This window comes from Ovis aries, chromosome 6 (genome assembly GCF_016772045.2).
Source record: "Ovis aries strain OAR_USU_Benz2616 breed Rambouillet chromosome 6, ARS-UI_Ramb_v3.0, whole genome shotgun sequence".
Lineage (NCBI taxonomy): Eukaryota > Metazoa > Chordata > Mammalia > Artiodactyla > Bovidae > Ovis > Ovis aries.
Window position 1 is genome coordinate 16036249 of NC_056059.1, and position 26914 is coordinate 16063162.

At 44.7% G+C, this 26914-nt stretch overlaps 1 protein-coding gene across 2 annotated transcripts; it reads left to right on the top strand.

The window, feature by feature from the left end:
• Window positions 1–6552: 6552 nt before the first annotated feature.
• Window positions 6553–26909, top strand: CASP6 (caspase 6). Of its 2 annotated transcripts, none has more exons than XM_027970817.2 (7): window positions 6553–6631; window positions 18351–18393; window positions 18927–19073; window positions 19490–19566; window positions 21571–21746; window positions 25484–25643; window positions 26347–26909. In XM_027970817.2, the coding sequence occupies exons 1-7, from the start codon at window positions 6574–6576 to the stop codon at window positions 26583–26585; spliced, it is 900 nt and encodes a 299-aa protein (XP_027826618.2). In that variant the 5' UTR covers window positions 6553–6573; the 3' UTR covers window positions 26586–26909. The 2 variants fall into 2 exon arrangements, with proteins under 2 accessions (XP_027826618.2, XP_060272780.1); XM_060416797.1 differs by lacking the exon at window positions 6553–6631 and adding an exon at window positions 9776–16209 and having other exon boundaries at window positions 17242–18393.
• Window positions 26910–26914: the final 5 nt, after the last annotated feature.

The window sequence follows — 26914 nt, forward strand, 5'->3', positions numbered from 1 at the left end:
GACTCGCCTCTTCCAGGGACAGATATGGCTGTACTCATTTCATAGGTGGAGAAACCGAGGTACAAAGACATTGCAATGAAGACAATTAAAATACGAGGGCAAAAGCAAACCCAGCTTTTTGAGCAGGCTTTCTTCAGTGACCCCCCAGAATAGTCTAGACTAGTAGTACTAATTAAAAGGTTGTTTTGTTAGCTTACAACTACTTCTCCCCAAAGTGAAAATGTGCTGTTTCTGTCAGTATGGACAGAAGTGCAAGATTGTCAGGTCGAAATGATCATTATTTTATGTGCAAAATAGGAATAACATCTAACAAAGTGAAGATAATGGAGTCTTTCTGTAAAAACAACTCTTTTTCGTAGACGGGCTTTATTAACTTTTGGGAGTAGAATGAAATCGATTAGGTAAGGACCCTTCCACACAGGTAACGCTGCACTGGCCACAGTTCACCAACACTACCTGCTGTGTATTCAAGTCTTGTAGAACGCCTGGCTCTAATGTTTGAAAGGGCCCCCTTACTTTGCTGTTTTTCCTCCGAGTATTGGTTCAACCAGTATATGAAAAAGAGCTAAATGAAGAGTTACCAGTCAAAATAACTAAAACTAGACCAACGGTATCATCTTTGCATTCAGGCTGCAGTGATGTTATGCTTTGGTTTGGTCTCAGGCTTAATTTGGTTTCCAAAACATCCTTCGGTCTCCTTGCTGACTACTTAACAATATTTGTCTTTGTTGGCTCTCAAATGTAGGAATCAGAATTATAAAAATTCGGTATTTCTATGATTTTATAGGAAAAAACAAGGTTTAGTGGGAGTAAACACTGAAAAAAGAAAGGCCACATTTTATAAGTTTTAGAATTTCCTCTGAATTTAACTTTAGCCCATATATTTCATTCCTTGGATAGGTAACAGTTGACTAAGAGCTTCAGTTTCAGTACATTCTGTACAAGTGACTGTTTATAATGGCAAGAATCAAGCCATCCTGTCAGGTAACTTTTGGTCTTTAGTCTATCTTAATTATTTTAATAATATGGATTTACTATCAGTTCTTGTTTTTCCTTCTTTGAGAAGGACGAGATTACTCGGTAGAATTCTAATCCATCTGTGTCTCAAATGAGAGCATGCTGCAGAGTCACTGGAGGGCTTGTTAAAATATACTCCTGGGCCCCACCTGCAGTTTCTCATCCATAATGTCTGACTGTATAGGTCCCAAGAGTTTGCATTTCTAGTACATTCCCAGATGATGTGGATACTGCTGGTTCAGAGGCCACAGTTTAAGAACTGTCTAGATAATCTTCAGTAGCTAAAAATAACACTGACCGAAAGCTCACTGTAGGCTGGGTACTATTCTAGGAGTTTGGCAGTTTCTGTCTCAACTATTGAATTAATTCGGTCCCCATTTTAAAGAGAAGAATCTGAAGCTGGGAGTGGTTAAACTGCCTTAATTGTCCAAAGCCTCACGGCAAATAAAATGATGGAGCAAGGATTACAACCTTGGCAGCCTATTTCCCAATCACAGACACCCTTTTTCATGGGGTCAGGGTGAGGGGATAGCTATTGCTTTAAAAGGCTAAAATTTAGCACTTATAATTTTGAAATGGCTATCCTAATACTTTATACTTACATAGCCTAAGGTAAACAAATCTTTAAAATATATCACCCCATATGCTATAAAGGCATAATATTCTGAGATAACAAACATCTGGGGGGATTTAATTCCTTTCATCTGTTCCTTTCAGGTAAATGGAAGGTTAGCCAATGGGAGTTCCTTTGGGGCTCAAGTAGAGGAGACCATGAAAAGTAGGCTGAAGAACAGGAAGCTCTGGTGGTCAGATAACTCATTCAAACTGGGTAAAGTCCAGAGCACAAGTGCTGGAATAACGAATCTCATTCAATGGGTAAATATTTGTTGAGTACCTCCTACATCCTAAGCAACTTCCTGGTAACGGTCAAACCAAAAGAAGGCCAAGTCTGCTTTCAGTGTGCTTAAGATGGTGCCAATAAAAATTTACTGAGCTTTTCACAAGCCAGGCACTGTTCTGAATACAGTAATTTAACTCAATTGTCTCAACCAGCTTATGAGGGAGATACTGATATTCCATGTCTTCACTGCACTAGGAACAAAGTGATTTCAGAAATATTTTATGCCTACAATAAAACGAACAGTAAATGGCATGGAAGGAAAGTTATGAGCAACCTAGACAGCATATTCAAAAGCAGAGACATTACTTTGCCAACAAAGGTCTGTCTAGTTAAGGCTATGGTTTTTCCAGCGATCATGTATGGCTGTGAGAGTTGGACTGTGAAGAAGGCTGAGCACCGAAGAATTGATGCTTTTGAACTGTGGTGTTGGAGAAGACTCTTGAGAGTCCCTTGGACTGCAAGGAGATCCACCCAGTCCATCCTAAAGGAGATCAGTCTTGGATATTCACTGGAAGGACTGATGTTGAAGCTGAAACTCCAGTACTTTGGCCACCTGATGCGAAGAGTTGACTCATTGGAAAAGACCCTGATGCTGGGAAAGATTGAGGGCAGGAGGAGAAGGGGACGACAGAGGATGAGATGGTTGGATGGCATCACTGACTCGATGGACATGGGTTTGGGTGGACTCCGGGAGTTGGTGATGGACAGGGAGGCCTGACGTGCTTCGGTTCATGGGGTCGCAAAGAGTCAGACACAACTGAGCAACTGAACTAAACTGAAATGGCATGGGGTGAGTAAAATCCTTTGATTTCATATTCTATGTGCTTTTTTGAACCACAGCATATGTAGGAAGTTAGATTTTATTTTTCTCTCATATAAAAGGGTGATATTTATAGAAGCGTGAATGCTAAGTTGCTTCAGTCATGTCTGACTTTTTGGGACCCTATGGACCGTAGCCTGCCAGGCTCCTCTGGCCATGGGATTCTCCAGGCAGGAATGCTGGAGTGGGTTGCCATGCCCTCCTCCAGGGGATCTTCCGGACCCAGGGATTGAGCCTTGTCTCTGGCATCTCCAGCACTGGCAGGCCAGTTCTTTACCACTAGCGCCTCCTGTGGTGATGGTTTAGTCACCTAGTCATGTCGGACTCTTGCGAGCCCGTGGACTGTAGCCTGCCAAGCTCCTCTGTCTATGGGATTTTCCAGGCAAGAACACTAAAGTGGGTTGCCATTTCCTTCTCCAGGGATTCTTCCCGACCCAGGGATCAAACCCAGGTTTCCTGCATTGCAGGCAGATTCTTTACCAACTGAGCGCCACCTGGGAAATCCCATTTATAGAAATTGGATCTCTTAGGCTAATATATTGGAAGTCGTGGCTTACACATTTCCCTCCGTCTGCCACTGGTTACTTTTTAAATGACGAGACCATGAGAAGTTGGAAAAGATGAGGCCACGTTTTCTTCCAGTCTCAGGAGTTACTTGTTGAAGCAAATTTACACAATAACCAGCCACCCGAAGAGGAGCTCAGTTAAATGCAGCAAACATGCTCTAGCTCAGTAAAAGTCATAATCTACAGAGCCCAATATCAGGTCTCCGAATTTCTGCATGATTCCTTTCCAAAATTAACACTACATATGAAAGTCAGACTTGAAAATTCTGGAGTTGCCTCTAGTTTACTTTGTCCCGAATCTGCTATACAAAGAGCATTTTAAAATCTCTTATGATTATACAGTGGAAGTGAGAAATAGATTTAAGGGACTAATCTGATAGATAGAGTGCCTGATGAACTATGACGGAGGTTCATGACATTGTACAGGAGACAGGGATCAAGACCATCCCCATGGAAAAAAAATTCAAAAAAGCAAAATGGCTGTCTGGGGAGGCCTTACAAATAGCTGTAAAAAGAAGAGAAGCAAAAAGCAAAGGAGAAAAGGAAAGATATAAGCATCTGAATGCAGAGTTCCAAAGAATAGCAAGGAGAGATGAGAAAGCCTTCCGCAGCGATCATTCAAAGAAATAGAGGAAAACAACAGAATGGGAAAGACTAGAGATCTCTTCAAGAAAATCAGAGATACCAAGGGAACATTTCATGCAAAGATGGGCTCAATAAAGGACAGAAATGGCATGGACCTAACAGAAGCAGAAGCTATTAAGAAGAGGTGGCAAGAATACACAGAAGAACTGTACAAAAAAGATCTTCACGACCCAGACAATCACGATTATGTGATCACTCACCTAGAGCCAGACATCCTGGAATGTGAAGTCAAGTGGGCCTTAGAAAGCATCACTAAGAACAAAGCTAGTGGAGGTGATGGAATTCCAGTTGAGCTCTTTCAGATCCTGAAAGATGATGCTGTGAAAGTGCTGCACTCAATATGCCAGCAAATTTGGAAAACTCAGCAGTGTCCACAGGACTGGAAAAGGTCAGTTTTCATTCCAATCCCAAAGAAAGGCAATGCCAAAGAATGCTCAAACTACTGCACAATTGCACTCATCTCACATGCTAGTAAAGTAATGCTCAAAATTCTCCAAGCCAGGCTTCAGCAATACGTGAACCGTGAACTTCCAGATATTCAAGCTGGTTTTAGAAAAGGCAGAAGAACCAGAGATCAAAATGCCAACATCTGCTGGATCATGGAAAAGCAAGAGTTCCAGAAAAACATCTATTTCTGCTTTATTGACTATGCCAAAGCCTTTGACTGTGTGGATCACAAGAAACTGTGGAAAATTCTGAGAGAGATGGGAATACCAGACCACCTGACCTGCCTCTTGAGAAACCTACATGCAGGTCAGGAAGCAGCAGTTAGAACTGGACATGGAACAACAGACTGGTTCCAAATAGGAAAAGGAGTACGTCAAGGCTGTATATTGTCACCCTGCTTATTTAACTTCTATGCAGAGTACATCATGAAAAACGCTGGGCTGGAAGAAACACAAGCTGGAATCAAGATTGCCAGGAGAAATATCAATAACCTCAGATATGCAGATGACACCACCCTTATGGCAGAAAGTGAAGAGGAACTCAAAAGCCTCTTGATGAAAGTGAAAGAGGAGAGTGAAAAAGTTGGCTTAAAGCTCAACATTCAGAAAACAAAGATCATGGCATCCGGTCCCATCACTCCATGGGAAATAGATGGGGAAACAGTGGAAACAGTGTCAGACTTTATTTTGGGGGGCTCCAAAATCACTGCAGATGGTGACTGCAGCCATGAAATTAAAAGACGCTTACTCCTTGGGAGAAAAGTTATGACCAACCTAGTCAGCATATTCAAAAACAGAGACATTACTTTGCTGACAAAGGTCCGTCTGGTCAAGGCTATGGTTTTTCCAGTAGTCATGTATGGATGTGAGACTTGGACTGTGAAGAAAGCTGAGTGCCGAAGAATTGATGCTTTTGAAGTGTGATGTTGGAGAAGACTCTTGAGAGTCCCTTGGACTGCAAGGAGATACAACCAGTCCATTCTGAAGGAGATCAGCCCTAGGATTTCTTTGGAAGGAATGATGCTTAAGCTGAAATTCCAGTACTTTGGCCACCTCATGGGAAGAGTTGACTCGTTGGAAAAGACTTTGATGGTGGGAGGGATTGGGGGCAGGAGGAGAAGGGGACGACCGAGGATGAGATGGCTGGATGGCATCACTGACTCGATGAACGTGAATCTGAGTGCACTCCGGGAGCTGGTGATGGACAGGGAGGCCTAGCGTGCTGCGATTCATGGGGTCGCAAAGAGTCGGACCCGACTAAGCCACTGAACTGAACTGAACTGACATTACTTTGCCAACAAAGATCCGTCTAGTCAAGGCTATGGTTTTTCCAGTAGTCATGTATGGATGTGAAAGCTGGACTGTGAAGAAAGCTGAGCGCCGAAGAATTGATGCTTTTGAACTGTGGTGTTGGAGAAGACTCCTGAGAGTCCCTTGGACTGCAGGAAGATCCAAGCAGTCCATCCTAAAGGAGATCAGTCCTGGGTATTCTTTGGAAGGACTGATGCTAAAGCTGAAACTCCAGTACTTTGGCCATCTCATGCCAAGAGTTGACTAATTGGAAAAGACTCTGGTGCTGGGAGGTATTGGGGGCAGGAGCAGAAGGGGCCGACAGAGGATTAGATGGCTGAATGGCATCACCGACTCGATGGACGTGAGTTTGAGTCAACTCTGAGAATTGGTGATGGACAGGGAGGGCTGGCGTGCTGCAATCATGGGGTCGCAAAGAGTCGGACATGACTGAGCAACGGAACTGAACAAGTCCCCGCACTCGGAAAAGGGGAAAACAGGGCAGCGCACACCTTGAGGCTCGGGAGAAGCAGAGACTGGGGTGGAGCTCGAGCGATCCGGGGCTCGCCGCAGGTGATCTGTAATCGCTTGCAGCTTCCCACCCCAGGACCGCGGGTTGTCTTCGGAATTGTTGCTGAGGTCTTCCGAGGGCCGGCTTCAGCTCCCCGGGCGCCAGGCGGGTGAGACCGCGTCCTCTGCCTTGCCCGGGCGCTCCGGCAGCGGCGAACTCCGCGCGAAGGAAAGGGCAGCAGCAGACCCCCCAAACCCCGCCTCCACCGCTGGAAGGCAGGCAGCCGGGGCGGCGGGGGCGGAGGAAGGGGCGGGGGCAGCGGCCGGGCTTCAGGAAGCGGAGGCCGCCCGGGCGTCGGCGCTACGCTCTCGGCTGCGATGAGCTCGGACGCTGCGATGAGCTCGGACGCTGCACTTCGCCGGGCTCGCGGTCCAGGTAGGTGGCGGGTGCCGAGCGGGGCGCGCGGGCGCGAGTGGGAACGCGGGTTACCCCGGCTTTGCTCGGTGGCCGGGAGAAGTTGAGGGTCTTGGAGGGAAGTGCTCGGGTCGGGTGGGCGCAGCTGAGCCTCTGGGCTCAGGAAAAACAGCTCGGGGACCTCGCCGCCGCCTCCTTGCGGTCCCTGGTGGCGGCGCCTGGCGCTGGGGAGTGCCCCGGCCGCTTTTGTCCTCCGGGCGCTGATCTCTTCCTAGCTGTCGTGGCTATTTGCACTTTAACTGCGCTTGGTCATAAGAAAAGTTAACTTTTGGGTCTTGTTGGGCCTTATTTTTTTCACTTCTACGTAAAAATAAGTGGTTGCCTTGTAGTAACAGTGGAGCGTGAGCAGCCCGCAGGGGCGCCCGGGCAGAGAAAAACCCCCAGGCTTGCCCGCACGGAAACTGGAGATCAGAGTCAGGCCTTGGGAGCTGCACAGCCCCCATGGTCCTCCTGCATCCGGGAAACCTGCAGTTATTTGTGAATTTAACTTAAGGCCACGGTAACTTTTCTCTGGGGGTATGGCTTCCCTGGTGGCTCAGATGGTAAAGAATCCGCCTGCTAAAGCAGGAGACTTGAGTCGGATCCCTGGGTCGAGCAGATCCCCTGGAGGAGGGCATAGCAACGCACCCCAGTATTCTTGCCTGGAGAATCCCACAGACAGAGGAGCCTGGCGGGCTGAGGTCCATGGGGTCTCAAAGGGTCGGACACAGCGACTAAAACAACAAACAACAAATACCTTTTCTCTACAAAATAATCAGCTTCTAAACACTTGCTTTAGGACGTTCTTCCCTGTATAACTATATTACTGATAAGGTTTAGAAGCTCTGAGCCTGGCCATAGTTTTTTAAAAGGACGGGGCAGGGCGGGGTAGGGGGCGCGGAAGGTGGAGAGTGGTTTGACTCGCCGGCGGTCAATCCACATAGAGTGCCTTTATTTCAGAGCTTTCTGTTCTTTGCTACAGAAAACAAGCCTTGTCCCAGAGGCAGGTTGTAAAAGTCACCACGGTTGTTCAGGAAGTGTGGTTACCCTGATGGGACAGTGCGAGGTCCAGCAACCATTTCCCTTTTGGAATCCAGGGGGAGGGCTGGGAAGGAGGGCAGGATGCTTGCTTGAGGTACCGCTAGTCACTGCACATCCCCCGCCATTCTTGTAATGGTTTCCTTCCTTTTCCTACTTGCTCCCCTTTCTTTGTCCACAATACTCCTTTTCCTGTGTATTCCAGGCCTGACATGAGCCAGTCCTTGGCTTCCCTGGTGGCTCAGAGGTTAAAGCTTCTTCCTGCAATGTGGGAGACCTGGGTTCGATCCCTGGGTGGGAAAGATCCCCTGTAGAAGGAAATGGCAACCCACTCCAGTAGTCTTGCCTGGAGAATCCCATGGGCGGAGGAGCCTGGTGGGCTACAGTCCATGGGGTCGCAAAGTGTCGGACCTGACTGAGTGACTTAACGAACTTTGATAAGGAATATGGGTAGATTGTCACAGATACTGCAGTGAATGAAGATGACGACAGTAGATACTGAAGAAGTTTAGAGAAGTGAGCAAAGGTTTAGAAAGGTTTCTGTTCTCTCCCTGGTGGGAGTGGTTTTACCATGTTAACAGCTAGTACATGGACTTTGGAATCTGCAGGCAGAACTGGGCCTTTCAGTACCAATTCCAAGGCACCAACCTCAGATAAGCCCCTTGCACTTTCTCTGTCTCAAAGGGCCTATGGAGTAGAGTGAGATAAAGTTATCTCATATGCCAAGCCATCAACAAATGGTGAAGTGAAGTGAAGTGAAGTCGCTCAGTCGTGTCCAACTCTTTGCGACCCCATGGACTGTAGCCTACCAGGCTCCTCTGTCCATGGGATTTTCCAGGCAATAGTACTGGAGTGGATTGCCATTTCCTTCTCCAGGGGATCTTCCCCACCCAGGGATCGAACCCGGGTCTCCCCCATTGTAGACAGATGCTTTACTGTCTGAGCCACCAGACAAGTCCAGCAAAAAGTCCAACAAATGGTAGCTGGAGGCATTCTCAGGTTAAGGTGTGGAGGAAAAAGAATGATTGATTAGTTTTGTAAAAAGTGGGTTTGAGCAAAGAGGTGGTTACATTTTTGGAGAGGAAAATTGCATAAATCAGAGACAAGGAGAAGGGAGGAGAGGTCAAGAGTCTGGTTGACCCATTTCTGAGAATAATTGCAGATGAAAAGGAATTTATAAATCTTATATAGAGTATCTCCCTCACTAAGATTGATTTTCTCCATGTCAACAAAACCAGTTTATTTGTATTCATGCAGTGTGTCATTCAGTCACTAAGTGTGTCCTACGCTTTGCAACCCCATGGACTGCAGCATGCCAGGCTTCCCTGTCCTTCACCATCTCCTGGAGCTTGCTCAAACTCACGTCCATTGAGTCAGTGATGCCATCCAACCGTCTCATCCTCTGTCTCCTCCTTCTCCAGCCCTCCGTCTTTCCCAGCATCAGGGTCTTTTCCAGTGAGTCAGCTTTTCGCATTATGCAGTATAGTGATACTGTGCACCCTTCCCAAAAGCTGGCCTGTTGGGCATGTACAGTTTAAAATGACTGTGACAGAATCATAATGATCTCGGAGTGGCAGCAGTGAGCTGTGGCACAAAGCGAGTCTGTAATTCCCTACTCAGGAGTTGAATCTGGGTAACCTCGATGAAAACTAGGAATCCCAGCTTGCAGACCAGTAAGGGCTAGAGGCTAGAACCTGTTTTCCCCTGACTCTTGGCCCCAGTGAAAAATGCATTTTTCATGGAGGCAAAAACTGTAAATGTAGGTACAAAGTTTATGATTAGAGACATAGCACAATGACAAATGGGAGCGAACACAGAGAGACTGTTAAGACAGACGCAAGCCAGAGATGCACACCTGCAGAGAAAGGGTGCCGGGCGTGTCCTCTCTAATGAGGAACACAGGAAAAAGAACGTTCAGTCAGTCTCTCAGTCGTGGCCGACTCTTTGCGAAATGGTTAATTCATTTATATAGGACAGTGCTGGTGGCTAAGACGGTAAAGAAGCTGCCTGCAATGAGGCTTTGATCCCTGGGTCGGGAAGATCCCCTGGACAAGGGCATGGCAACCCACTCCAGTATTGTTGCCTGGAGAATCCTATGGACAGAGGAGCCTGGTGGGCTTCAGTCCATGGGGTCTCAAAGAGTCAGACACGACTAAGTGACTCCTGATCTTTGTTTACCTTTGGCCAGTTGTCTTGTTTTGACACCCCTATATCCCCCTACTCTCCACCCCCCAGTCAGCTTGTCTCAGGACCCTCCCCTGGGTGTGCATGCACCCTTCAGTCAAGATGGATTTCATCGCAGAGGCATATGGTGGGGGGAACAGCAAGACTTACTGTGGTCTGACATTCCCTGCCATTTTTGGCCCCTTGAAGCCTTTTGCACATGTGTAGCGTCTCCTTTGCCCTAAGAATGGGAAATATATGACCTCTTGATCTTCTAACAGAGTTTAGTCCCTCTCTGTTCCTGCCATAAGGTACCCAGTGGATAACCCATAAGGTCTGGTTATCCACTGAATTCCTGTTTTTATATCTAAGAGCAGATCTTGAAATGTAGACAGCAGTCTGGTCATAAATAGCCCAAAGCCCATCTGTCTCTTGCCTCAGGAAGTGTAAGCAGAGGGCTGGTAGTGTCTGGCCTGGAGCCTTTTTCTCTCCCCAGGAATTATGATCAGAGGGCCAGTTGTAAATGTCTGTTCTAGAGCCCAGCTGTCTCCTGCCTCAATAATGTCTGTTCTCTGAAGCTGGGTAAAACTGATCAGCTCCGAGGAAGTTTTGGAACTTCTGTTCTAATGTCTGTCTCCATAGCTTTCTATTCCGATTCAGCAAGCTGCTAGAACAGACTGGCAGCTGGACCAGGTCAGTGTTGATATTGTAGGTTACAGGGCACCTGTTTATAGCAGAGTGAAGGTTAGAGCCTGTGAGGTTCAGAATTAAGTTTTCAGTGCCCAGTTTCTTTCTATGTCTATTGTGTCAACAGTGACAACAGCAACAAAAAAAAACTTTAAAAAATGCCTCAATGAGACTGTCCTGTTAACCTTGAAACTGAATGTCATTTTAAACAAATTAATCTTGAACTACTTAATACTAGCTGTCTTCCCTAAATCTGTAAGCTGATGGCAATATTTGAGATGACTCAAACGCACAGCTTAGATTACATCAGCCCAGGAGAACTGCGGCGCTCCTTCCTGAGACTATGAAAAAGAAGCCTTAGAGACCCAATAGCGTGTACATCTCCAGTGTTTCACTCTCAAGGACTTGAGTTAGTTTGGTGACCAGCCACTTGGCATAGCCTCTGCTGGGGACACTTCAGGCTGCCTTAGGCTCACTACCAACAAGGTGCAGAAGCTGGGGGAGGGGAGCTGCTGGGTCTGCTGCTCCTCTGGGGTTCTCAGAAGAGACTCAGCGCTTTGCACCCATGCAGATTCTTGGAGGGAGAAGGAACTGATTGACTTTCAGATACAGATTTTTTTTTTTTTAAATTGGAGTGTAATTCTTTTACAATGTGTTTTAGTTTCTGCTGTTCAAAGATGTGAATGTATACATGTATACACATAGACCCTCCCTCACGGGCCTCCTTCCCACCGCCCGCCTCTCTTTGCCATCCATCTGGGTCATTACAAAGCCCCGAGCTGAGTTCTCTGTGCTCTAACGGCAGGTTCCCACTACGCTATCATTCTATGTGTGGTAGTGTATACATGTCAATCATGATTTTCCAGTTCATGCGACCCTCGCCTTCTCCCACTGTGTCCAGATGCCCATTCTGTACAGCTGCCTCTCTTTCCTCTCCTGGAACTAGGTTCATTTACCATTTTTCTAGATTTCCACATACATCCATTAATAAACGATATTTGTTTTTCTCTTTCTGACTGACTTGACTGTAGGAAAGACTGTGGGTCCACCCAAATCTCTACCAAGACTCTGGGTCCACCCAATCTCACCCAGTCTCTCTAATGACTCATTTTGTTCCTTTTTATGTCTGAGTAGTATGCCCTCACTGTATGTTTGTGCTACATCGTCTGTGTCCATTCATCTGTCAGTGGACGCTTAGGTTGTTTCCATGTCCTGTCTTTTGTAAATAGCCCTGCAGTGAGCACTGGGGCCCATGTGTCTTTTTCGATTCTGGTTTCCTCAGGGTATATGCCCACTAGTGGGAGCTGCTGGATCATGTGGTAGTTTTATTCCTACTTTTTTAAAGGAATCTTCACACCCTTCTCCATAATGGCTGTAGCATTTTACATTCCCAACCGTGCAAGAGGGTTACCTTTTCTCCACATCCTCTCCAGCATTTATTGTATGTAGATTTTTTGATGATGTCCATTCTGACTGGTGTGCGGTGATACCTCGTTGTGGTTTTAATTTGCCTTTCTATAATAATTAGCAGTGTCGAGCATCTTTTCATGGGGTTGTTGGCCATCTGTATGTCTTTTTTAGAAAAATGTCTATTTAGGTCTTCCTCCCATTTTTTGATTGGGTTGTTTGCATTTTTTAACATTTATTTATTTGTTTGGCTGGGCTGGGTCTTAGTTGAAGCACAGGGGATCTTTGATCTGTGTTGTAGCGTGTAGGATCTTTAGCTGTGCACTCGAACTTTTAGTTGTGGCTTGTGGGATCTAGTTCCTTAACCAGGGGTTATACCAGGCCTCCTGCATTGGGAGCCTGGAGTCGTAGCCACTGGACCATCAGCAAAGTCCCTGTTTTTTATTTTTTATGTTGAGCTGCATGAGCTGTTTGTATATTTTGGAGATGAAGCCTTTATCCATTGCTTCATTTGCAGTCATTTTCTCCCATTCTGAGAGTTGTTTCTTCATCTTGTTTATGGTTTCCTTTGCTGTGCAAAAGCTTTTGAGTTTAATTAGGTCCCATTTGTTTATTTTTGTTTTTCATTACTCTTAAGAAGTGGGTCAAAAGATCTTGCTGTGTTTTATGTCAATGAATGTTTTTCTTATGTTTTCCTCTAGGAGTTTTATAGTGTCCTGTCTTAAATTAGGTCTTTGATTCATTTTTAGTTTATTTTTTTGTACGGTGTTAAGTACTGTTCTAATTTCATTCTTTGCCATGTAGCTGTCCAGTTTTCCCAGCACCACTTCTTGAAGAGCCTTTTTCTCCATTGTATATTCTTGCCTCCTTTATCATAGATTAGGTGACCATAGGTGAGTGAATTTATCTCTGGGCTTTCTGATCCTTATTTCTGTTTTTATGTCAATACCATACTGTTTTGATTACTTTGCAGTATAGTCTGAAGTTGAGGAGCCTGATTCCTCCAGCTTCATTTTTCCTGCTCACAATTGCTTCGACTATTTGCTTTCAGCAGTTTGACAGTTGCTTTCAGGATCTTTTGTATTTCCATACAAACTGTAAAATTTTTTGTTTTCATTCTGTGAGAAATGTCATTGATAATTTGATAGAGATTACACTGAATCTGTAGGTTGCTTTGGGTAATATAGTTATCTAGGAATATGGTGTATTTCTCCACCTGTTTGTGTCATCTTTCTGTCTTTGATTAGTGTTTTATAGTTTTCTGAGTACAGGTCTTTTGCCTCTTTAGGTAGGTTAATTCCTAGGTGTTTTATTGTTTTGGTTATGATAGTGAACGGGACTGTTTCCTTGATTTCTCTTTCTGATCTTTCATTGTAAACGTATAGGAAGGCAGTAGACTTCTGTGCATTAATTTTATACTGTGCAACTTTACCAAATTCATTGATGAGCTCCAGTGTTCTGGTGGCATCTTTAGGGTTTTCTATGTATAGTATCATGTCATCTGCAAACGGTGACGGCTTTACTTGTGCCTTTACAATTATAATCCTTTTATTTCTTTTTCTTCTCTGATTGCCATGGCTAGGACTTCCAAGTGAAAGTGTTAATCACTTAGTCATGTCCAACTCTTTGCAACCCTGTGGACTGTATAATTGTCCATGGAATTCTCCAGGCAAGAATACTGGAGTGGGTAGCCAGTCCCTTCTCCAGGAGAATCTTCCCAACCCAGGGATTGAATTCGGGTCTCCTGCATGGCAGGCAGATTCTTTACCATCTGAGCCACCAACTTCCAAAGCCATGCTGAGCCATCTTTGTCTCATTCCTGATCTTAGAGGAATGCTTTCAGGTTTTCACCATTAAGAATGATGTTTGCTGTGGGCCTGTTGTCTATGGCCATTATTATATTGAGGTAGATGCCCTCTATGCCCACTTTCTGAAGAGTTTTTTTAATCATACAGGGGTGTTAAATTTTGTCAAAAACATTTTCTGCATCTATTGAGATGATCATATGGTTTTTATTTAATACGGTATATCACATTTATTTGAGTATATTGAAGAATCCTTACACCCCTGGGATAAATCCCACTTTATCACGGTATATGAGTCTTTTAATGTGTTGCTGGACTCTGTTTGCTAGTATTTTGTTGAGGATTTTGTGTCTTTGTTCATCAGTGGTATTGATCTGTAAATTTTTTTTTTTTTTTGGTAATTTATTTGTCTGATTTTGCTATCAGGGTGATGGTGGCCTTGTAGAATGAGTTTGGGAGTGTTCCTTCCTCTGCAATTTTTGGGAAGAGTTTGAGAAAGATAGGTGTTATCTCTTCTCTAAATGTTTGACAGAATTTGCCTGTGAAGCCATCTGGTCCTGGCCTTTTGTTGAAAGATTTTTAATTACAATTTCATTTCCTTACTTTTGATTGGTCTGTTTATATTTTCTAATTCTTCTTGAAAAGTTGTACCTTTCGAAGAATTTTTCCATTTCTTCTAGGTTGTCTATTTTATTATCATATAGTTGCTTATAATAGTCTCTTATGATGCTTTGTATTTCTGCAGTATTAGTTGTTAATTTCTCCTTTTTCGTTTCTAAATTTGTTGATTTGAATCCTCTCCTTTATTTCTTAATGATTCTGGCTAAAGGCCCATCAATTTGTTTATCTTCTCAAAGAACCAACTTTTAGTTTATTGATTTTTGCTATTGTTTTCCCCATTTCTATTTCATTTATTTCTGCTCTCATCTTTATCACTCATTCCTTCTACTAAACTTTGGTGGTGGTGGTGGTGGTGTTATTGATGTTCTTTCTCTAGTTGCTTTAGGTGTAAGGTCAGATTGAGATTTTTGTTGTTTCTTGAGGTGAAATTGAATTTTAGATATAGATTTAATATGTTTAGTTTGAGTGATTCTGTTTCTTTTTTATGTGATTGTTTTAATGATAAGGAGGTAAGGGTATTAAAAGGAGGTGGAAAAAAAAAGTGGATCATGGAATGCTTTTGAAAATGGAAGGAGAGGAAACCCTGCATATTGCTTAGTAGAGCGGTGTGGGGAGCAGGAAGGAACCCCAGTAGACAGGGTGTGGAGTAAGAGGTCTTCTGGGAGGGCAATCTGGGGGGTAGGAGGAACCCCAGTTAGAACAGTGTGTGGCTAGGAAGTAGCCCCAGCAGAGCACTGTGTGGAGTGGGAAGTGTCCCGGGGAGCAGTGTGTGTGGACAAGAAAGAATCCTCCTCTATCTTTGTGTTGTAAGAAGTACTCTCGGTGGAGGAGTTTACGGGCTCGGAGGGATTTGGGGTAGCTCAGTACGTAGAGTGGGAAGTCAGCCTAGGAGAGCTGTGTGTTCAGAAGGGCAGCATCCCTGAGCAGAGGGGAGTCTTGGTAGGAAATACGCCCCGTGGAGCAGTGTGCAGCAGGAAGTTCTCCCTGGTACGGCAGCGTGTGCAGCAGGATGTATTCTGGGTGTGACGGTGTGTGGCGTGGGGAGAGCAGGACGTACATTAAGTGGGGCGGTGTCTGGGGTAGGGAGTATCCTCCGTGAGCGCTGAGCGCAGCAGGGAAGGGTCCCTTGTATAGCACTGTTGAGGAGCAGATCTCCAGGTAAAGCGGCCTGAATGAACAGTGAAGAACTACCCTTGGTGGAGCACCGTGGTAGTAGGGCGCATATCACACAGAGCTGTGTGTGGAGTAGGTAACCACCCAGAACACTGTGGAGTAGGAAGGTCCCAGGTGTAGAGCAGAGCGTGGGGTAGGAGACGCCTCTTGTAGAGCGGTGTGCAGAGTCGGACATTTCTGGCAGCTTGTGGCATAAGAAGGGAGGATGTCTCCTCGGGTGAGCGCTGAGTGGAGTGGGAAGTCACTGGTGCAAAGTGTGCAGAGAAGGAAATAACCGTCCATAGAGCAGTGTGTGGAGCAGGGAGGATTCTGGGCAAAGTATTTGTAGAGGAAGGAGAGGCTGTATCCAGAGTACAGCAGTGTGATGGGACGTACCCTGGCAAAGTAGCGTGAGGGGTAGGCTGCGTCCCAGATACAGCAGGGTACAGGTGGTACCGGGTGACCTTGGTAGGTCAGTGTGTGGAGGACGAAGTCCCCAGGGTAGACCGTGTGTGGATTCAGAGTTCCTGTAGTAGAGCAGGGTGTGGCGCTGGCTGCGTTCCCTTCAGCATTGTGTGAGCTGGGAAGTATCGTCGTGTGGACTAGAAGTATTCCGGGTACAGCAGATGGTAAGTGTCCCGGGGAGAACAGCGTGTGGTGTCGGAAGTAATCCTGGTAGAACAGGGCGTGTAGGAGGAGGTGTGCCGCGCCCAGCACAGAGTGGAACCAGAAGTGCCCCCTAGAGCTGTGTGTTCGCTGGGTCAGCATCCCGAGTGGAGAGTGTCTCATTAGGAAGCATCAGCTGTTCAGCAGTGTGTGGAGCAGGGAGCGTCCTGGCAGGGGAGCAGTGTGTGATGGAGGAAGTGTTCTGGATAGAGGAGTTTGGGAGGAGGAAGTGTCCCCAGTATCCAGTGCACAGGGCCGGAAGGGTTCTAGTAGAAAAGCGTGTGGAATGCCTCTGGTGGGACAGTGTCCAGCAGGAAGCATTAATAATCCCCAGGGTCAGCGTGTGGAGTAGAAGTCTGCTGGTGGGACAGGGTATGAGGTACCACGTGACCTTAGTAGAGCAGTGTGTGGAGTGGGCGGGACCCCTTCTAGAACATTGTGCGGGGTAGGGCGAGTCTTCAGTAGAGCAATGTGTGAAATAGGAGATCCTCCAGTAAGCAGCTGCATGGTAGGGAGGTCCCCTGATGGAGGAGAGCTTGGCAGGAAGTGTCTGCAGTACAACAAGGTGTAGAGTTCACAGGATCCGCCTTAGAGCAAGATGAGGGTAGCATGGAAGCCTCGGGAGAGTGGGGAGGATGCATTAGAGAGGCTCCTTCTGACTCCTAATCTTTGGTGCGAGTAACAATCACCTTGGCACATCTCCCAGGATTCTGATTATGTAAATCTGGGTTAGGGACCAGGAACCTGCATTTTATCACCCAGGCCGGGGATTGATGTGGAAGGTTAAGGAAAACTGATTGGGGCCTATTGGACAGGGGAAGGGTGATGCTTCTCTGGGGTCTTGGCTGGTTTGAATACTGGATGCAGTCCAGGAGGAACAGGCTGAGAGTGACTGGTAAAGGGCCCTGGAGTTGAATTCTCCCTCTCCTCATCCTCTCTCCCTAGGTGGATCTTTGTCAGTGAGGACACATGAGGTTAGAACCATCAGGCGTGAGGAAGAGACTCCAAGGAGTGAGGGGAACACCACCCTCTTGGCTGGGAGATGATGGGTAGGGGTTTACCCTTAGGGTCCATCCACCTTCCTTCCAAGACCTCAACTGAAAGGGGCATCTTGCTACATTATTAGTACTTGTGTGGTTGTCACCTTCTGTCCCCTCTCAAGCTGCTTATCAGGTAAAAGCAGATTCATGAGCATATGGACTCTTCTGGTAGAAGATGTTAGACTCACTATTGCGGTCCGGTAGAGAAGCCACTGGCCACGTGTTATGTAAATTTCAATTAGTTGAAGTTAATTAAAAAATTGAGTTCCTCAGTTACACTAGCCAAAGTTCAAGGGCTCAAAAGCACATGTGGCCATTGGCTGCCCCCAGAGACAGCTCAGGTATAGGGCATTCTGTCACTGCAGAAGGCTCTGTTGCACAGCACTGTTCCTGGGAGGAGAGGGATTCAGTGAGAGCTTGTCTTGTGGGTGGGGAAGTCTGATCTTGGGCTGAGAGAAGAGGGTCCCCATTATAGGATCATAACAACCACATGTGTCATGCAGGAGATCAGAATCTGAGTCTTTGCCGTTCCCTTCCTCCACCAAAACGTCTGCCGCTTCCAGGCAGTAGGATAATCCAGTGTCAACCACACTGTGTTCAGTTCTCTTGCTTGACTTCACTCTCTCTCTGTGTCAGAGAATATTTGCTAAAAACATTTGCTGCAAAATAAAGCAATTTCATGTTTCATTTGAGCTTCATAACCACAGAGCTACATTTGTTACTTTTGGCATAGTGTGCAGCGAATGAATGTGAGTAGTATTTTTCCGTTTCTGTTTATGATCTTTTCTTATTTTGCATGTAAGAGTTGGAGGTGAGAAAGAACTGAGCTGTGCGTTTACGGTTCGTTTATTTATTTTGGCTGCGCTGGGTCTTCCTTGAAGCGCGTGGGCTTTCTGTAGTTGTGGTGTGCAGGCTTCTCTCGTTGTGGCACGTACAGTTCGTTTATTATTAATAGCACGTTCCCTTCCTTCTCCCTTACCCCTTCTCACATCCTTTGACTTTTAAACCAACCAAGACAGAAGGAGCCTAGCAGATAGGAATCAAGGCAGCTGGGAGCTCCTAATGTGTTTTATGACCATAAATCAAAAAGTATATTAACAAAACCCTACTTTCTTTTAATAGGTGAAGAACAAAACATGACCGAAATAGACGCCTTCCCTAGGAGGTAATAATTTTCTGTTTACTCATTAAGGTCTTTTCCTTTAGTGGCCATCATTAGCCTACAGAAGTCAAAGTAAGACAGGGACATGGCGCTGAAAAGCAGAGTAGAGAATGTCAGGTTCAGCATCTGGAGGGCTGCCTTGTAGGTGTGCGGGTTGGTTGCTGCCCCTGGTTCTGAAGGGACCAAGACTGAGGCTCAAGATATTGAACAATTGGGATGGCCTTGGCCTGGGCCAGACCATTGTCTTTGGTCCCTGGTCCCTGGAGCCCTGGGGGAAAGACACCCAAGCAGAGGAATTGGGGGATGGGAGGGGTTTGCTCAGGATGGCTGCTGTTTACTAGTTGGTACAGAGATGTTTCAGGACTTTCCCAACCAGTGTGGCTGCGAGGCCTGCCCAGGGCACAGCAGTGGCCTGCCGGCCTGGTGGAGGAGGAAGCAGCAGGCCTCTGTCTGTTCTGTGCATTGACCTTGGGCTTGGAGGAGCTTATTATTTAAGAAGACCTAGACTGATTGTTTTTTAAACTTTTCCTAAACAGAGAAATATTTGATCCAACTGAAAAGTACAAAATGGACCACAAGAGGAGAGGAATTGCGTTAATCTTCAATCATGAGAGGTTCTTCTGGCACTTAACCCTGCCAAACAGGCCGGGCACCAATGCCGACAGAGACAATCTTAGGCGCAGGTAGTACTGTTTTATTTAACATCCAGGTGGTCAGATATTTAAGCGATAACTACTTATCCGCACTGTACACATAACAGAGCAAGAGTATTTGGGGATGAACCTCACTTGGGCTCAGCCTCCCCTAAGAACTTGCCTGAATTTTCCCCCTAATCCTGTTCTATTAAATATTAACAGTCTTTGCATTCTTATAAATATATCTGCATAGTAGACGGCAGTATTCTAACTTAAATCAGTTACCATGAATAAATCCCTTCCTGCCATGGATAATTGAGGAAAACCATCATTGTCATATTTTTCTTTCTCCCTAAAGAAAAGTCAATTTATATGTCATAAAAATGAGTATAGATTCCTCAAATAATTAGGAGTATATGACAGTTTTGAATAGCTCATAAGCTAGTATCCAATTTAATCTCCAGGTTTTCAGATCTAGGATTTGAAGTAAAATGTTTTGATGATCTTAGAGCAGAAGAACTATTGCTCAAAATTCATGAGGGTAAGTAGTTTTCCTATTCATCTTCCTTTGATGGGACTGAGTAGTTTTTAATTATCCTTGTATGGAGATAAGTCCAAGTAATTAACTTGTAAAAAAGGCATGTCAATTAATTTAGCATGGGTTATAGGTTTTGGTTGTGCCTCTCTGATTATACATTACTCAGCAGATTTAGAGACCTTTGCATATAATGCCTACCAAGTTATAGTTTATATACCACTGGTTACAGTCTGTTACTCTGGAAATGAATGCAATGATCTTTTCATTTGGCAATTAAAAGCCCAAGATGCAAATACTACAGATGCTGGGCAGTCATTTTTTAACTGACTCCTTCCACACCCAAGTTTTCTACTGACTTCAAAATACTGCTGATTTACATACATTATCTCATAATTTCTACATCACTGTGCAGTAGGTTGGAGAAGGAAATGGCACCCCACTCCAGTGTTCTTGCTTAGAGAATCCCATGGACAGAGGAGCCTGGAGGGCTGCTGTCCATAGGGTCACACAGAGTTGGACACAGCTGAAGCGACTTAGCATGCAAGCACGCATTGGAGAAGGAAATGGCAACCCACTCCAGTGTTCTTGCCTGGAGAATCCCAGGGACGGGGGAGCCTGATGGGCTGCCATCTGTGGGGTCGCACAGAGTTGGATGAGACTGAAGCGACTTAGCAGCAGCAGCAGCATGCAGTAGGTAAATTAACAACTTAATGTGTATAGTAATCACTACAAGTCATGGGTTTTTAAGTAACTTGTCAATGGACTATTAGAACAACTGCATCATTAAACTTTCTTCAGAACTTTTTTTTAAAAATTGAGGTATAATTGACATACAGAGGAGCCTGGTATGCTGCAGGCCATGGGGTCGCATTTGTGTACATTGGGGAACGATCGCCACCATTAAGTCTAGTTACCGTCTGTCACCATTCGTAGTTACAGACTCTTTTCTAGTGACTTTTAAGATTTATTCTCTTAGCAACTTTCAAATATGCTAACTGTAGTCATCACGCTGTACATTAACATCCCCAGGACTTATGTATTTTGTAACTGCAAGTTCATACCTTTTGGCCCCTTCACCATTTTGCCTCACACTTCTCCTTTCCCCTGCCCCAGCTGCCACGAGTCTGCTCTCTGCAGCTTTGAACTTGGTTTTGCTTGCTGGGTTTTTAGTTCCCACATATAGTGACCTGATCGCGTCCTTCTCTGACTTGAGTCACTTAACATAATGCCCTCAGGGTTCATCTGTGTTGTTGCAAATTGCACATTTTCCCTTTTTTAATGACTGAATGCTCACCCATTGTACATGTACAGACCACACTTCCCTTATCCGTTCATCTATTAGTGGACATTCAGGCTGTTTCTGTATCTTGGCTGTTGCAGTAATGCTGCAGAGGATACAAGGGCTCGTATATCTTTACAAGTTAGCTTTTTTATCGTTTTTGGATATATACCCAGAAGTGGAAGTGTAGGATATGGTAGCTCTGTTTTTAATTTTTTGAGGACCCTCATACCAGGGTTCCTCTTTAATCTGTAAATAATTTCACCTGGCTGCTCCCCACCTTTCCTACTTTGCTCGCTCCTCAGCTGTGGAGGGCATCCGCCTCGTGTCTTAACACTTTGGGAAGCTCCAAGCGCTGTAGACAGAATAGTGCCAGCGCTGCCTCCCTTCGAGGTGCAGCGACACAGAGGGAAGTGTTAGGGGTAGTTCCTGTGTCTGCCCTAAGAAGGTCTCTGCTGATTCAAAGAAACTTCTTAGGCATTCCCCATAATAATCCCTTTAGGTTTTCCATGTCATTATTCTGTGTTTTAAAAAAGCTAACAAAAACCTGTTCAAACTGTAATAATTTGGATGTTTAAATTGTATTGTATAATTGTATAAATTCTTGCTTAATTTAAATAAGTTGTTTCATTAGACATTTTATAATAAAATTTTCCCTCAATTATCTGAAACTTTAGATACTAAGTACCTTATTTTCATTTCTAAATAACTTTTGGGGTCCTTTTTAGCATCAACTGCTAGCCACGTAGATGCAGATTGCTTTTTGTGTGTTTTCCTGAGTCACGGTGAAGGCAACCACATCTACGCATATGATGCCAAAATTGAAATTCAGACGTTAACAAGCTTGTTCAAAGGAGACAAGTGTCAGAGCCTGGTTGGAAAACCCAAGATATTTATCATTCAGGTAAGACTGATTACGTTATAATCTTAATTATAAAGGCCATAGTTCTATACATGTGATTAGAAAGAACTAAAGCTGATTTTGGAAGTTAACTTTCTCCAGTAATTGGAAAAGGCCCTTTTTGAATCCTAGCCAATCAGAGTTGCAGCTTCAGCTGTTAGTGGTAGTTCTTTAACATAAAGATGCTCAGAATCTTTATTACTTGGAACTGACTCAAAATAATGAACATTACTTGGCAATGACTCCCTGGCCCAGCCCAGTGTCAAGGTAGGGCCTCTGGAGAAGGTGTCTACTGATGGACCATTGCAGTGGGGCACTGCCTGTTCAGACCAGGTTTGGTCTGGTGGCTGGAGAACATGCCAGCCAGTGAAGAGAAGGTGGGCATGAAGACTTCTAGTTCCAGCTAGACTTCTAGTCCTTTCACGTTTTCCCTTAGGCCAAGATGGGTCTAGCCGCTGCCCAACTTGTAGTAAGAATAAAAATATTTTGGGGGGCCTGAATAACATCCCCTTTGTTACCTCAGTAGGGATTTCTGGGAAAAAATGAGAATTCCTGATGTTGCCGGGCTGCATGAAGGACCTGGGCACCTTTCACACCCCGCCATTCCTTGAGAGAGGGAGTAGGGGGCTACTTAAAAAGTCAGGGATGACTCCCTGGTTTCTTGTTTAGACTGTGGCACTGGGGCGTCTGTGAGATGTGTTGGAAATACAGGTCGAAATTGAGACAGGCGGCCTAGGCTAGAGAAGTTAGTTGGGAGCAACGAGGGGGTGGATGGTAATGGAGACAGGCGGCCCGGCTTAGAGAAGTACGCTGGGGCAGTGATGAGCGGATAGAGGGTTCTGGAGGCATGGGAGTGGATGAGCTCCTCCGTGTCAAGGATCCCCTGAAGAAGGCGTGTAGAGGGAATTCCTTCGGGCCCATTGACAGCACTCAGTGCCATCGAGGCCAGGGCTCCGGCTTCAGTCCCTGTTGGAAAACTAAGACCGCACGAGCTGCGTGGTGCCACCAAAAACAAGTGGAGAACAGAACTGAGGGATGCTGATGAGGAATGGGCAGAGGGAAGACAATGAGGAGGACGCCTCAGAAGAACAGGAGAAAAATCACAAGAATGATGGGTGGGCTGATCTCTATGAAAAAAGGGAAACATGGCACTATTGCCTATCCATCAGGAAACACCATGAAGCAAAACTATGAAATTAAGAATGAAGCTGATAGGACGAACTCTACATTTCTGAGTGTCTAAAGAAACTCCAAAAGTTACGAATCACAGCTGACCCTCAGAATGATAAACCCAGCAAGTGGTGGACTTGCTTTGTGAAGAGACAGTTCATGAACAAGAGTCTTTCAGGACCTGGACAATAAAGCCAGCCTCAGGTGGACCCTGGCTTCACAGCTGTGGGCAGCATTCACAGCAAGATGTACACAGTTCTTTGCCTTTATTTCACGTTCAAAAAAAAAAAAAAGAATGATGGGTGATTGTTCATGAAAAAGGGAGTAGCCAGCACCATCAGGCACCAAAGCAAGGAAAATGTTTTGCCAAGTTATTTGATTTCTCTATGCCTCAGATTCTTCACAGCAGGCACACTGCCTCATAGGGTGACTGAGAGGATAAGATGACGTGGCCTAAGATGAAAAACGCTTTGAACAGTGCCGAGGAAGTGGCCCGCCCCCAGCCAGTAAAGGCCGGCTCTTACGCTTACTGCCGTTGATTTGGCAACTGATGGCGTTGAGTTCCACGTGCTCTACATTCCATGCAGGAAGACAGTAGAAAAGGTCTGAAAATAAGCCTGATAGTACAAAATCAGATTAAAATCTCCCTGTAAAAATAGGGTATTAGGAATCTTGTTTATCTGGTAACTCTGAAATCCATCAGAATGTTTCTTTTAAAGCTTATAATTCTTCAGCCATTTCAGAATTGATGGACACATTTATAATACTACAGCAGAATCTTGTTAGAGCACTGTGCTAAGTTTACGAGGGCTGCCAGAACAGAGTACAGGCATTCCTCGCTTTATTGTACTTTGCGTATTTTTACACTTTCGCTTTTTAAAAACTGAAGGTCTATGGCAACCCTGCGTTGATGCCATTTTTCCAACAGCATTTGCTCACTTTGTGTCTCTGTGTCCCATTTGGGTAACGTTATATTTCACTTTTAAAATATTATTTGTCATGATGATCTGTGATTTTTGACATTACTATGTAAAAAGATTATGGCTAGCTGAAGATTCAGGTGATGGTCAGCATTTTTTAGCAATAGAGTATTTAATTAAGGTCTGTCCTTTTTTTTTTTAGAATTAATGCTACTGCACACTTTAATAGATTACAGTATAGTATAAACATAACTTTTATATAGTATAGTATAAACATAACTTTTATATAGTATAGTATAAACATAACTTTTACTGCTGCTGCTAAGTCGCTGCAGTCGTGTCCGAATCTGGACGGCAGCCCACCAGCCTCCCCTGTCCCTGGGATTCTCCGGGCAAGAACACTGGAGTGGGTTGCCATTTCCTTCTCCAATGCATGAGAGTGAAAAGTGAAAGTGCAGTCGCTCAGTCGTGTCCGACTCTCAGTGACCCCATGGACTGCAGTCCACCAGGCTCCTCCGTCCATGGGATTCTCCAGGCAAGAGTACTGGACTGGGGTGCCATATGCACTAGGAAACAAAAAAATTCACGTGACTCGCTCTGTAGCAATATTCGCCCTGTTGTAGTGGTCTGGAACTGAAGCTGCAGTATCTCTGAGGTCTGCCTGCACACAGACTGAGTGGCTTAGACAACGGAAGTTTATTTTCTTGCAGTTAGAAGCCCGAGATCAAGGTGTCAGCAGGGTTGATTTCTGAGGCCGCTCTCCTTGGATGGGAGGTGGATTCTCATCTCTTTTGTCTTCACATGGGCTTTTCCCTGTGCTCTCTGTGCCCTGGCCTCTTTGTATAAGGACACCAGTCATAGGGGGTTAGGGCCCACCAATAGTCCTCATTTTACCTTAACTACCTCTTTAAAGACCGTATCACCATATGCAGTTACCTTTGAAATATTGGAGGCTATATGTTTTATTTTGAAGCCCTCAGTATATAAATGGGGGTGGGACCTATTGACTGAAAGAAGACCAAACTCCCAGGGAGAAGGACCCTGCCAAAAAATAAATAAATACACGGAGTGGGGACAAAAAGCCCGTAATAGTCATTTAACGTTAGCCTTTGTGTGAGTCAGAATTAGTAAGAATTTGAACCCTCACTTTAAAGTGGGAGCAGAAGGAAGGAGGCACATTGATAATGACTCTCAGGTCAGGTGGTGTCATTTTGACCCTTAAAAGCAGCTTGGCAAGGAAAACCCAAGCTGGGAACATATTACCTGATTACATAGAAACACTTAAGGGACGTACTGTAATTTTCTAAAAGAAGGGGTGGCTCTTGGTGCTGTGGTGTGCGTAATGCTTAAGAAACTTTAAAACCACAGATGTTTTCTCCTCTACAGTATATCTTTTGACCAACATAATTTGGTGTCTAGTTGAGGATGCCAGTTTTTTAAATCATCAACTAGGAGAAAACGTAAGTAGGAAAAAACAGAACTGTCGGCTTTGGCCTGCTCTAAACCTGAATGCATTGTTTCTGAAATGCCTATAAAGTGGATTCTGTTGATGCTGCTGTAAAGGCGTACTGAACTACACATTCACTGTGAACGTGAAGCACGGGGAAGAACAGGTAACTAAAGGAGGGGATTTCCCTCCTTGTCCCGTAGGCGTGTCGGGGCAGCCAGCACGACGTGCCGGTCATCCCTCTGGATGCAGTTGATCATGGGACAGACATGCTGGGTGCCAACGTGACCCAGGTGGACGCAGCCTCGGTTTATACACTTCCTGCTGGAGCCGACTTCCTCATGTGCTACTCCGTGGCAGAAGGTGTGTGGGTGTTTAATACAAATGTATAATTGGCTTTCTTTGCTAAGTTTCTGTATGTTTCATCCCGGCTTGATTTAGGTGAGGTCTTTCTAATGGGGCATGAGATCTGGTTGTGAAGCTCACAAGCTTAATGGACATCTTAGGCCATGTGATCAGAGTGACATTTAAAACTATAAAGTACCTTATAGAAAAGTCCTTCCTGAAAACTACTATATGTTAAATAAAGCTCTAACCCTAATTATATTGAATATCTTAGCAGCAGAATGTGTCAGTGATGGTGATACCATTTTTTATAGTTAACACTTGTGGAAAACATTGTTGAAAAAAATTTTTTTAAGTGTGGCCTCTAAACCAGGGAAGTCCCTGAAAAATATTTTGATGACAGTTGTTCTCTATTGTAGTAAATAATTTTATGTTTTTCTTTTTTCTAATCACTGGTCTCAAAAATCATTGCCTAGTTTACTACTAGCTTGGGAATTTTTAGGAAGTGGAGAAAATTACATAGCATCAACACCATTTTTATAGAACTGTGTGGAATTAACCTTTTTTTCCACATGAGAAGAGTCAGCAGAGAAAAAATTTTAAACTGTATCATGGACACATCTTAGTCTCGCCCAATGACTTTTGAGAACTCGGACTTGAAAAGTGATTTTCTGTCAGTCGGTAACCAGGAAACTTCAGTGGCTTCTCCTGTCTTTTTCAGGTTATTATTCTCATCGGGAAACTGTGAATGGTTCATGGTATATTCAAGATTTGTGTGAGATGCTGGGGAAATTCGGCTCCTCTTTGGAGTTCACAGAACTCCTCACTCTGGTGAACAGGAAGGTTTCTCAGCGCCGAGTAGACTTCTGCAAAGACCCAAGTGCTATTGGAAAGAAGCAGGTTCCCTGCTTTGCCTCAATGCTAACTAAAAAGCTGCACTTCTCTCCAAAATCTAAATGATAAGTGCTATTTTGTTTTATGTATTCAAAATAGATTTTCTCTTTTCATATAGAGGAGTATCACTTGGTTGAAGCAATTTAAATGGTACAGCAATTTTAAATGTTTTAAGCTTTAATAACCTAAAATAGTTCATATTGGACATGGTGAAGGGGTTTTGATATATGGAGAAATGAAATCCTCAGGGAATTCCTACAGATAAAAATCCACAAGCATTTGTAATACTAGACTTTTGTAGTAAATTGCAAGTTTACTTAATCTCTGGCTGATTTAACTTGTATTTTGTGACTTTTTTTTAAAATAAAACTTCGTAATGTTTTTAAGGGCTTTTG